Consider the following 13741-nt stretch of genomic DNA (forward strand, 5'->3'; position numbering starts at 1 on the left):
AAACGCTTCTGCACAGCCAAGAACACAGTAAGTAAAGCAAGCAGACAGCCATGAGAATAGGAGAAGATATGTGCAGGTTATGTCTCTGACAAAGGTTTAATAACCAGAATCCACAGAGAACTCAAATGTATAAGCAAGAAAAGAACAAGGGATCCCATCACAGGCTGGGCAAGGGACTTGAAGAGAAACTTCTCTGAAGAAGACAGGTGCATGGCCTACAGACATATGAAAAAATGCTCATCATCCTTAACCATCAGAGAAATGCAAATCAAAACTACTTAGAGATATCATCTAACTCCAGTAAGATTAGCCCATATCACAAAATCCCAAGACCAGAGATGTTGACATAGATGTGGAGAAAAGGGAACACTTCCACACTGCTGGTGGGAATGCAAATTAATACATTCCTTTTGGAAAGATGTTTGGAGAACACTTAGAGATCAAAAAATAGATCTGCCATTCAATCCTATAATTCCTCTACGAGGTATATACCCAGAAAACCAAAAATCACATCATAACAAAGGTATTTGTACCAGAATGTTTATTGCAGCCCAATTCATAATTGCTAAGTCATGGAAGAAGTCCAAGTGCCCATTGATCCACGAATGGATTAATAAAATGTGGTATATGTACACCATGGAATATGATGCAGCCTTAAAGAAGGATGGAGACTTTACCTCTTTCTTTTTTTTTTTTTTTTTGTAGAGACAGAGTCTCACTGTACGGCCCTCGGGTAGAGTGTCGTGGCATCACACGGCTCACAGCAACCTCTAACTCTTGGGCTTACGCAATTCTCTTGCCTCAGCCTCCCGAGCAGCTGGGACTACAGGCGCCCGCCACAACGCCCGGCTATTTTTCTGTTGCAGTTTGGCCAGGGCTGGGTCTGAACCTGCCACCCTCGGCATATGGGGCCGGTGCCCTACTCACTGAGCCACAGGTGCCGCCCAACTTTACCTCTTTCATGTTTACATGGATGGAGCTGAAACATATTCTTTGTAAAGCATCTCAAGAATGAAGAAAAAGTATCCAATGTACTCAGCCCTACTATGAAACTAATTTATGGCTTTCATATGAAAGCTATAACCCACTTATAACCTAAGAATATGGGGAAGGGGGAGAAGGAAGGGGGAGAGGGAAGTGAGGGGAGGGGGGAGGATGGGCAGAGGGAGGGTGATTGGTGGGATTACACCTACAGTGCATCTTACAAGGGTACATGCGAAATTTACTAAATGTAGAATATAAATGTCTTAACACAATAACTAAGACAAGGCCAGGAAGGCTATGTCAACCAGTGTGATGAACATATGTCAAATGGTCTGTAAAACCAGTGTATGGTGCCCCATGATTGCATTAATGTACACAGCTATGATTTAATAATAAATAAAAAAAAAGAAATTGTGTACTAATTGTGTGCTTATGATTTCTATCTCAAATTCAGGTTTCAAATGTATATTGTTTGCACTAGATTGGAGATGCAAGTGAATTTTTAGAATATATTATAAAATGTTTCTGGTGTTCCTGGATATAACGTGAGGCACAGGTAAACCTTTATCATGTTAAGATGCTGGGATTTAAGCTGCTGTGTTTCAGCAGCTAGTCTACCCTGACAAATAGAAAAACTGTGATTTCAATGAGTACCAAGATGCACTTTTCTTTTTTGAAATGAGTCTGTTTGGGTGCAGGATGCAACTACAAGAGGGACTCTACCTAACAAATTCAGATATTGTGACCTCATGGGTTTGTATCCTCACATTACCCTGAAATTAAAAACAAAAAATCCAACTCCGCCCGCCCTATCATTCCCTGCCCCTAAACTTTGCACAAGGCTTAACCTCAGAAGGAATGTCTGAAATCTTAGTTTCTGGAAATCCATAGGTTACAACGCCAATACATCCCAACGGCAGAAAATAATTTCAAGTAGGAAAATCAATTTGGTTGGCCTGGGGAATGTCACAAATGAGCAACTAAGCCACCCAGGGAAGAGAAGTAGAAGAGCCAAGTGACTGAGCATATGGCTCAGGAGAACTGCCACGAACAACCAGGTGATTAGTTTCCTGCCATCCTGGAGCCACGACAACAGGAACAGATTGGGAAGAGGGTTCCCGATGGGAGACGAGCCATTCATACATGTTGATTAAGCATCTACAATGTACTAGGCAAGGGATCAACACTGAAGATGCTTCAGAGAACCACGAAGTCCCTGCCCTCATGGGTTTACAGCCCTGTGAGGGGAGATGGACAAGAAATTAAACAGCAAAATGATAGCATGGCAAAGGATAAAAATGCTATGATGATAAATAAAGCAGGGAGGAGCACTGAGGAGGGGCAGAGGGTCATGTTGTTAAGCTGGATGCCCAGGGAAGGCCTTGCTGATGACTTTGGAACAGAGAGATAAAGAGGAGAAGCAGTGAGCCATGTGGATACCTGGGGGAAGCTTCCCAAGTAGAGGGAAGAGCAAGTGCAAAGGCCAGGAGGCAGGATTGTGCTGGGCACGTTCAGGGGCCAAACAGAAAGTGACTGGTGGGACTGAAGTGAGGGGAGAGTGGGAAGGAGGCTGGACAGCTGGTGGGGACAGATCACATAGGGCCTATGGGCTGCGACCAGGACTGCAGCCTCAACTCTACATGACAGGGGAAGCCATCGGAGGCTGTGAAAGATAAACAGGTACGAAAAGATGAAATTCATCAAATCACACCCAACTGCATAGAAAGACTCAGTACACTTCAGAGGAGATGCATGTCCCAAGTCACTCAGAGAAATGGGAATCTGCAGATTTAAGAGAGCCCTGTCTGACGCACACCCACCTGTGAGAAGCTCAACACATACAGAAGGCTGAGAATATGAGTTCTCAAAGTATTCCCAAATGGTAGGCTTCCTCCAGGGTATCGCTGGCAAACTTCCTGATTTGGGAGGAAGATGTTAAGAAGTAAACAACATGGACATCCAGGCGGGGCTCTGTTGTAGAGCCCCTGTGGATATAAACATGTATAAGTCATGTATGGGCGTCTATATTTGGGAAGACATTTCAAAAACATAAATAACAAGCCACAGATCACACTTTTGCACAAGATAAGGTGATTGGGACACCCACAGACATTCAGCGAAAGTTTTGGAAGGATGATTTAGATGCCTTTGTAAAAGCGAACCCATGGATAGTTGGAAGAAGGGATTCCAGGGAGAAAGAAGGATGGGAACAAAAATGCAGATGGGGGTCCCTGCAAGGCCAGCTCAGGGGCGGTAAGAAGACAGTCGGGCTGGCATTGAAAGTTGGAGACAAAGAAGAAAAAAGGGGCAGGACTGTGTAGAGAGGGCCTTGAACACGTGGTAAAGGATCTGAGTTTTATCTGGACAGACATAGGATCTAGTAGTGTTAGGTGCTATCAAGAAGGATAACTGATTTTTAAAAGTATTACTTCTAGGGAGCACTCAATTCACAATTGCCAAGACACAGAATCAACCCAAGTGCCCATCAACCCATGAATGGATTAACAAACTGTGGTATATGTATACCATGGAATATTATTCAGCCATAAAAAATGGAGGCCTTATATCTTTTGTATTTACCTGGATGGAGATGAATCACATTTTTCTTAGTAAAGTATCACAAGAATGGAAAAGAAAGTATCCAGTGTACTCAATACTGATATGAAACCAACAGATAAACAACTACATACCCACAGGAGAGAAAAACACAACTGAATTCAAATAAGGAGGGGGGAGGAGAAAATGGGGAGAGAAGGAGGAAGGAATGGGGAGAGAATGGAGAAGGGGAGGGGAGGAGGATTGATGTGCTCTCACCTAATGGGTACAAAGTGTGGGGTATACAGCATACCTCTCTGGGTGAAGAGCTCAACTACAACTTGAACTTTACCTAAGAAACGCAAATATAACCTACTCATTTGTACCCTCATATTAATCTGAAATTTTTAAAAAAGTGTTACTGAACTTTTATATAAGAGTACAAAATTCATTTAGAAAAGGGCACAGATTAGCAGTGACTGCCTCAAATCTTCACAAAATGAATGCCCACCCCTTGTAGCCAGCATCCAAATCCAGAGACAGAACATTAGCAGGGACCCTGAAGTCTCCAGCTCTGTGCAGCACTGGTGTACTGGCTGCAGCTTGCCTAGGATAGGGAAAGCCAATTTGGCTTATTTCTTTCTAATCTCATGTTTGGTGACCTGATATAGTTTGCTTGAAACTGACCATGTGGGAATATTTACATCAAAGAAATCTGCAAACCCTACAGGTTTGAGAGCTGGTTGTTCAACATTTACCAACATGCCACTGCCTCCTGGCTTCCAATAAGTTTCTGAATCCTTGGCTAATAAACTAGGAACTGCATTGCATTTTACAGTGATGTTCCACTTAGATGTATATATACATACGAGGTCAGGCAATTAAATTCACGAACTCATCCTAGAGAAGGTGCTATATGCCTCGTTGCTGACTATCACTATGGTCACCTTCAAAGTACTCCCCTTGGGAAGCTCTGCACCGATGCCAGCACCTAGTCCACCCTTCAAAGCAATTTTGCAACTCTTTTTCTGGAATGGCCATTAGAACTGTCATCATATAAGGTCTGACCATTAAGTTCGTGAACTCATACTAGATAAAGCATTTTGAAGGGTAGACTAGGCACTGGCATCGTGCATAGCTTCCCAAGGGGAGTACTTCAAAAGTGACCACAGTGATATTCAGCAATGAGGTATGTGGCACTTTTTCTAGGATGAGTTCACAGACTTAACTCTCTGACCCCATAGGAGTATTCCCTTCCTACCACCCACAGCTCACAGGAAAATGTCATCTCTCTTTAGGCAAATCTGCTTGCTTTTAAAATTTGCAGAATTTCAAAATTGTAAATGAAGGCAAAAGCAAAGGATTCCTCTCAAAGAAAAAGGCAATTTATATTTCTCTCAGATGTTTCCTCCGATAACTACAAGCTCTTATGCAAAACATTTCATCAATCAAGGAAAATGAGCATTTGCTAATATAGTTCTTTTCCATTCCTGATTACAGAATATGTACAAACAAAGTAAAACATCTGCAACTAGTGAGATGTCGCATATACCAATGGAAATTTCCATTAAGGGCCAGCAACCATCATAAGATTCAAGAGAGGTGGGCAAAGTTTGTAGAATTCTGTATGACCAAAACCATTTTGCTTTAAAAGTACAAAGAGTTGCTTTAGCCTTAGTTTTTTTCCTGCAAGTACTTGTCAACATGAGGTATTTTGTCCCTATAGCAATGAAATAGTGAGATTACATATCATAATTTTGAAAATTCTCTAATATCACAGTGGTTTCCATGATGCAAAGAAAGTAAACCAGGTTCATCTCTGGTACAAGCATTTCAGTCTTGAGAGCTGGGTGCTTCGTGGAGGGTGATACAAAGTGAAAGTGAATGTGAATGTGAACGAGGCTGGCAGGGGATGGGATGAGGACACTCTTGATGTTCAGTTTCTTGACCTGCGCTGGCTATTAACTTGCACTTCGTAAAAATCCAAAGTGTACCTTTATGTTTTATATACTTTTCAGTGTGTATAATACTTCAATCACAGGTTCTAAACAAAAAGAGGCAAATTAAATAGAAGGTGTGTGCATTCTTCAAATGTGCTGTATCCATATGAATACATATTCTTGAAGGTTTCTCTTTTACACTCAAAAATGTAATGTACACAGTACAGAAAAAAAAACACAAGCCCATCACAGCAGCCTGTCTTCATTAAAGGCTGCTAACTCCATTTCCAATGATAAGAAGATTGTTCTAACATTAAATATTGGACAAGGTTACTGGTCTGTACTTGAGATAGCATGACTATTTTGGATAAGGCATTGCTAATAAGAATTTGGGCCTTGGCTTCTTCTATGGTGCTGCATTTTATTTTTGAGGACACTGCTTATTTTTATCTGATTAAAACACAATCATTCACACTTTTGTATCCAGGAAGAAAAACAAGCCTTCTTTGCCAAGTTAATGGCGTAACTCTACCCCCATTCCATGAAAACACACAAAAAGCAAATAATCCTATCTAATGCACTTATCAAAGGGTCTGTGTGTCTTCATTACCGCGAAATATATGAATAAAAAAATCTGATGAAGTACTTTTCGATAGAGAGGAACATATTGCTATTATAAAACGTTAGGCCCAGCCCAGCATTTCTGGAACCTCTTTACATAGGCAATTAATATTGCTCATCCCCTGGATTGTTGGTGTGAGCATAAATGGGAATGGAACAAATTTGACAGTAACTATCAAGTTTTAAACATATGTACCCTAGAGAGTCCAAGGTCCATTTCTGGGAATCTTCTGTTCCTTATCGCTCTGCTCCTTTTCACCACCAAGAGGTAAACTGGTGTATCATTGGCAAGAATGAAAACTGGGGGCCCTAAATGTACATCAGTAGGAAAGTGGTAAACTAAAGTTGGGTTCATCCATATCAGGAAACATACCATATGATACAGGAACATAGGGAATATGACATTTAAAAAGATCAGATGGAAAAGTGTGTGCTACTTGAAAAACTGTCCATGATTTATGGATAAGTTAAAAAGATTGTAAAACAGTAAATATATACTATATATGGTCACAGTTTAATATCAAATGCCTCTCTATATATAATATACATAATTTTTGTGTGTGTATATATATAAGTGGATTTAGCAAAAGAATAATCGGATATCCACCAAATCATTGGGGATGAGGATGGGAATGGGGACCAGTTTGGAGACTATCAAGGGACTTTTCCCATATAGCTCTCTATCTATTTCTTCATGGTTTAACCTCTTAAAAGACAACCTGTATTTGTTTTATGTTTATACATGCACGCCCCCCCATACACACACTCACATACACACTCACACACGTGAAATGGAAAGACCTACTTCCTTCCTGTCATCTGTGATTTCACAGCTCTCATAATCCTGAAGTGAAGTGTGGGTGTCTGTTCTCTTAAACAGTATAATGTAAACTTTTCTATTTGAAAACGGAATCTTTGATTAAATAATACAGAAGAAAGAGAGCTGCTTGTGATTTTTCTTCCTTACCATTTCCGTGGGTGAGACATGCCATAAAGAAACAGTTCTCTCTTCAGCTTCATTGTTTATAGAAACATAAGAAGGCTGGTAGACTTTGGTTGGCTCTATCACCAGAACCTAAAATAAGAACAGATTCCTGTAACGTACAGGAATATAAAATGCAGTGGACCCTGCCCAATGAGGAAGTGCGAAGATCTGTACTCAAAAATACTCATTGAGGACCAACTACATGCCAAGCATTGTTCTGGGAATTGGAGGTGCGGCAGTACACAGAATTCCCTGCCCACAAGAGGGCTACAGAGGGGCTGACAGACAGGGGTACGCCATCTAATATCATACAGTGCTCTGAGGAAATAAGGCAGAATGGAGGCGAGTTTTCTTCCTTTCAGAGTGCCTCTTTACACAGGTGGTCAAGGAAGGCCTGCCTGAGGTGAAAGAGAGGGGGAGGTGACAGGTTCCGAGAGAAATGAGGACGTAGACTGGGTGGTCCACAAGTGCCAAGCCTGTAAACACGTGAGGGGATGTAAGGGGAGGTGACAGTCCATCAGTAAGACGTCTTTTTGTTAAGAGAGAAAAGGGGAGAGAAAAAGGAGAGGAGAGGGATGAGAGAGGGGGAATAAATCTCCAAAGCAAATCAAACATGCTTAAGATAGCTAAACCCGGGAAGGGATTACATGAGCGTCTGTTCCATTACTCTTTTTACACCTTACACTAGGTTTGAAATATTTCATAGTTAAAAGAAGATTTTAATACGTACTACCTAGCAACAAAATAATTATCATAATCATTTCAAGCAACCCAATCTTTTATTAGATGTTTAATGAAGTTCTTGAAAACGCTGGCGCGTTCACAAAATATGGAATGCAATTATCTGCAGTTCAACTTCCAAGACACTTATATATCTTACTTATGACACCTTCTAAGATGGTCATAAAATTGAAACAAAAACTCAGTGAAAAGCTAAAATCAATTTTGCTTTATCAATAAAGTTTTATATATTAATTAGTGGCACTGGAGGCAAAGCAAAGCTTAGCAGGAAACTACTGTGCTTTCCATGTTTTCACTCTTAGTACTACATTGGTTTAGAGCAGTGATTTTCAACTGGTGTGCCACGAAAAACGTTAAAGATGGGCGGCATCTGTGGCTCAAGGAGTAGGGCACCAGTCCCATATGCCGGAGGTGGCGGGTTCATACCCAGCCCTGGCAAAAAAAAAAAAAAAAAGAAAGAAAGAAAAACGTTAAAGATCATTAATTAAATTATTTTCGAAAGAAGTTCAAAGCATAGTAAGTATATTCTTTATTTTGCTCTTTAATCAACATCATTTAAGTGTGCCACAAAAGTTTAACTGTAAGTTCAAGTGTGCCATGAGATTAAAAAAAGGTTGAAAAATACTGTTTTAGAGGAAACTTTCCCTTCCTCAGCACTACTGATATTTTGAGCTGGATAATTACCGTAGGGGACTGTTCTGTGCATTGTGGGATATTCATCAGAATCTCTGGCTGTACCTACTAGCTGCCAGAGCACCACCTTCTACCCCAGTTGCGACAACCAAAAATGTCTCTTTTGTCCCCTTGGGGGACACAATCACTCCCAGTTGAGAACCACTATTTTAGAGGATATAGCCAACTTTTTCCAGTGAGCTGATCATAACTTGCTAATTCTGCATAAGATCGATGGTTATCCCAACATTTTCAACTACAGTTTTCTTCCTTTCAGAGTATTCAATAAGTAGATAGCATCAATCCCTACTTTCTTCTTTTTTTTTTTAATCTTAAAGAAATGGATTTAGCATATCTTACTGGAAATCGGAGTCCATTTGTAACTTCATTTGTTGCCTCAAAAATTATATCTAACCAGAAGTTAAGGCGTTCTTGCCTGGGTGAATGTTCAATAATGGATTTCTTGAAGCGCTGAATTAATAACACATTCTGAACTAATGATCGCAGGTACCTGGAAAAATCACAAACACCAACACATTAGTTTGCTAAAGAAATTGAATTCAATTCTATCCTCTTTAAAAGAAGCTTCCGAAGAGTATTTCCAGGGATCATTTCTATAGTTGATTACCAGACTAGAGAAGTTTCTCTGAATGTGCAGAGGACCAGAAAATACAAGGAGGAGATGAAACATTCTCTCCCCAGCATGAAGCCAGCTCTTGGTGCTGCTTTACTAAAATCGCCATTTGCCATTGTTGACTGCGAGTGGTTCCCACTAATAAAAAAAAGCTTCCCTAGAGCTTTATTTCAATTCACATTATGTCATGATTGCTTCATAAACAATCATTTAGCAGCCATATAACTACTTAAAAGAAACCCAAACAGTAAGCAAAATAAGTCAGTATAACAAAATCATACAACACGGCTTCTTCGTTAACACTGGGCTAAAACTCAATTTTGGTACATAGTGTCCAAAGCGCAGAGACTGGAAAGCACGTGATTACTGTTTTAAAATAATAAGCACAAATGTTGACCCTTGAACAACACAAATTTAAACTGCATGGGTACATCTACAATATGGATTTTTAAAAAATAAATATATCAGGGAATTTTCTGGAGATTTTTGATAATTGGAATAAACTCACAGATGAACTTAGTAATTTTCAAAAAATGAAGAAAAAGTTAGGGGTGTCATGAACCCATAAAATATATATTGGTTCTAGTCTATCTAAGTTTATCATTTATTACTCTAAAATGTATACAAATCATAAAAAGTTAAAATTCATCAAATAATAGTTTCATAGCCATCTCTTGTGGCTGTTGCCGTCAGCTCAAATGTTGCGAGTGCCCGCTTAAAATGCTGCTGCCATCTGAGGCTGAACATCTCCACGTAAATTTTGTGAAATTTCGCCTCTCCCGTAAATTTCACATCATGGTCAAAAGTGATCTCTCAAGGTCCTCGTGTACTTTGCATATTTAGTGTTATATTGTAAACCTTGAATAACACCATGGGACCCGTATGAATTGGCACTGGTGATGTTGGAAATGCTCCCAAGAAGCAGAGAAAAGTCATGATGTTCTATGAAGAAGTCAAGTTGCTTCATATGTCCTGGAGATTGGGGTCTGCAGTGGTGTGTGCCTGCCATTTCAACACAGATGAAGCCAGGGTATGGACCATTGTAAAAAAAGAAAAGGAGGTTCATGAAGCCATTACAGCAGGTGAGAAAACCTTGCAGTTTTTCCAAAATACAAAATACATGTTACTTGACTATTTATGTTAACCAGTAAGGCTTTCTGTCAACGATATGCTGTTTGTAAAGTTTTTGGTGAATTTGACTGCTTGGGGGGGCCAGCACCCCTAACCCCTGCATTGTTCAAGGGTCAACTATGGTCCAAAATTTAAGCAATTACAAAATGACAAAATTTCAAACTCACCATTCTAATTAAATGCTTTACTTTGAGGTAATTTTAGATTTATATGAAATCATTATGTAAGAAAGAATACAGTGAGGCATGGGGCTCATGCTTGCAATGAGGCAAGGTGGAAGGATCGCTTGAGGACAGGAGTTCAAGACCAGCCGGGTCAACACAGCAAGACCCCGTTTATATGAAAAATAGAAAAAATAGCCAGGTGTGTGGCCGGCACCTGTAGTCCAAGCTACTCAGGAGGCTGAGGCAGGAGGATCACTCAAGCACAAGAGGTTGAGGTTGCTGTGAGCTGTGATGATGCCACCACACTCTAGCATAGGTGACAGAGTGAGACACCATTTAAAAAAAAATCCAGGGGACAATGATGTGATGTGACTGTGGATGCAGCAGGGTTCCATGGAAGAGATGATTTGGATGAGTTAACCAGGGAGTTAAAGAATCGAGACTACACAGCCTGGTGGGTGATGGAAACCAGAGAACTTAGTAACTTGACCATGATCATGAGACCGGTGAGAGGAGGAGCTGAGATTTGAACACTGACTATGAAAATGGGATCTGAAGACTTTTACCAACAATTCAGAAACTCCCGCTGAAGATTGGCTCAGCACAGACATCTTGTTAGCATGTCTCCTACCCTGTTCAGGTTGCTGTAACAAAATGCCACTAACTGGGGGACGTATTAACAAAAGAAATTTATTGCACAAAACCCTGGAGGCTGGGAGGTCCAAGATCCAGCTCTCTGCTCCTTGTATATGCACCACAGAAAGGCCATGTGGATATGTAAGAAGGCAGCTGTCTGTAAACTAGGAAGATGGCATTTGGCAGACACAGAATTAGCTGGCACCTTGATCTTGGACTTCCAGTCTCCAGAACTGTGAGAAATAAATGCTTACTTATGTTAAAAAAAAAAAAATCCAGACAGAACCCATATATCCTTGGCCCAGTTTTCCCCAATGACAACATCCTGCAAAATCCCTGTACAATATCACAACCAGGGGGCTGACACTAATAGAGTCAAGACAGAGAACATTTCCATCCCTACAGGGGCACCTCATGGTGCCCTCCTATTATCGGGCTACTCCCTTCCCATCCCTGCCCCCTCCTTTACCCTTGGTGATCACTAATCTGAAACTGTCTTTTATTCACTATCTTTTTTTGTTTATTTTTTAAATTAGATCCTGACCAGGTAGATTTTGATGTTACAATATTTTGACTCTGACCACACCTTTGCTATCTTCAAACAAATTGAATTTCTTGAAACACTGTTGCCAGGCAGTGGTCCTCACATCCTCTCTGCTATTAAACAGGATGGTTCAGCTGAAAGCATCGCAATGGTATTTTGCTCTGTGAAGGTAAAGTCTGGAGCCATCCTGGGAAGGTAGACAAACTGAACTCCAATTGACTTAACTGGATACTCAGCATCCTGAGCTGTTTAAACTCATCCACACACTCCAAAGACAGGTCTAGCCTTTGGGTGGTGACTAGAGAACACCTCTATGCCATTGGGATGTCCTGGATGCTAAGAGTGTCTTTTTACCTGGGCCATGAGCCATGCCAGATAGCTTACACTAACAATGCGATCCATGGTGGCAGCCCTGGGTGTGACCTCTGGAGATGCTGGAGATTGAGTTTCTAAGACCAGAGACATAAACACTCCATGCTCATGTGACCTACAGCCAGTGAACCCTGGACATCAAGGCTCAGTGAGCTTCCCTGGTTGGTAACACTTCCTGCATGTTGTCACACACAGTTGCTGGGAGAATTAAGCACTGTCCATATGACTTCCCTGAGAGGAAAACTGGATGTTTGTGCCTTTGATGGTTTTAATCTGTATCCTTTCATTGTAATAAACCATAACCATGATACACAGCCTTTCTGAGTTCTGTAAGTCCTTCTAACAAATCATAAACCTGTCAGTCAGCCCAGGTGCTGGTGTCATGTGAATGTGCCAACTCCAAGGTCTCCTCTCCCTGGAGTCAGCTCCCTTTGGGCAGATGCAACCAGCCTGGGTAACACAGTTACATGCAGCCTCAAAGAACTTTCAAGAGCTTAATACCCTTTGGGAGTCAAATGCAAATTCCTTCTGATTGGGAAGAAATGGGGTCAACCTAGATGTAACTGAAGAGATTCCTACCCCTGGTAGTACAGAATGGCCCACTGATCTGGGAAGTAAGAGGCGGCAGATGAACACAAATCATTCGAAGTACATTTTCAAAAATTATGCGAGTAATCCATATGCCTTTTAGAAAAAAATCAGAAAATCTAGGTAAGGAAAGAAGTAGATCAAAAGCTTCTGATGAGGCTATCTCCCTGAGGTAACCACTGTCAATATCTTGGAGAAAATTCCTCATTCATTATTTATTCATTATACAAATACTTACTGGGCATCTATTATGAGTCTATGGCAATCAATAAGATGACCACAATTCTCATGAAGCTCCGCGTCTGTGGGGAGTCAGATATCACCACCACCACCACCCCCCGCCCAGACCTTTCTCTATGACTCACATCCTCAAGATTTTTAATTAAAATGAGATCATATAGAACAATGGTTCTCAAATTGTGGTCCCCAGAGTAGCAGCAGCAGCAGCAGCAGCTTGTAATTTGTAAATGCAAATGGTCAGGCTCCATCCCAACCTGCTCAACCAGAAATCCTAAGAGTGGGCCCAGCAATCTGTTTTATTTTATTTTTATTTTTTTGTTTTTTAATTATCAAATCATAGCTGTGTACATTAATGTGATCATAGGGCACCATACATTGGTTTTATAGACTGTTTGACACAGTCTACAGTTTTCATCACACTGGTTAACACAGCCTTCCTGGCATTTTCTTAGTTATTGTGTTAAGACATTTATATTCTACATTTACTAAGTTTCACGTGTACCCTTGTAAGATGCACCGCAGGTGTAATCCCATCAATCACCCTCCCTCCGCCCATCCTGCCCCCTCCCTCCCCTCCCTCTCCCCCTTCCCCCTATTCTTGGGTTATAACTGGGTTATAGCTTTTATGTGAAAGCCATAAATTAGTTTCATAGTAGGGCTGAGTACATTGGATACTTTTTCTTCCATTCTTGAGATACTTTACTAAGAAGAATGTGTTCCAGCTCCATCCATGTAAACATGAAAGAGGTAAAGGCTCCATCTTTCTTTAAGGCTGCATAATATTCCATGGTGTACATATTCCACAATTTATTAATCCATTCATGGATCGATGGGCACTTGGGCTTTTTCCATGACTTAGCAATTATGATTTGGGCTGCAATAAACATTCTGGTACAAATATCTTTGTTATAATGTGATTTTTGGTCTTCTGGGTATATACCTAGTAGAGGAATT

General features: G+C 40.7%; 1 protein-coding gene and 1 non-coding gene across 2 annotated transcripts in view; one reads left to right on the forward strand and one right to left on the reverse strand.

Moving 5' to 3' along the window:
* The window catches only part of MAP3K15 (mitogen-activated protein kinase kinase kinase 15), a 157096-nt gene that overhangs the window by 43700 nt on the left and 99655 nt on the right, over positions 1-13741 (reverse strand). Inside the window, exons 9-10 of the mRNA XM_053578963.1 lie at positions 8839-8989; positions 7048-7155 (exon numbers count right to left, since the gene is read on the reverse strand). Coding sequence (XP_053434938.1) covers positions 7048-7155; positions 8839-8989 — 259 coding nt within the window. The remainder of the gene's footprint in view (positions 1-7047; positions 7156-8838; positions 8990-13741) is intronic.
* LOC128578581 (small nucleolar RNA U3) lies at positions 9070-9277 on the forward strand. The gene has a single exon (XR_008377736.1). It is a non-coding gene; the product is annotated as a small nucleolar RNA U3 (small nucleolar RNA).

The sequence above is a fragment of the Nycticebus coucang genome, chromosome X (assembly GCF_027406575.1).
Source record: "Nycticebus coucang isolate mNycCou1 chromosome X, mNycCou1.pri, whole genome shotgun sequence".
NCBI classification, from domain to species: domain Eukaryota; kingdom Metazoa; phylum Chordata; class Mammalia; order Primates; family Lorisidae; genus Nycticebus; species Nycticebus coucang.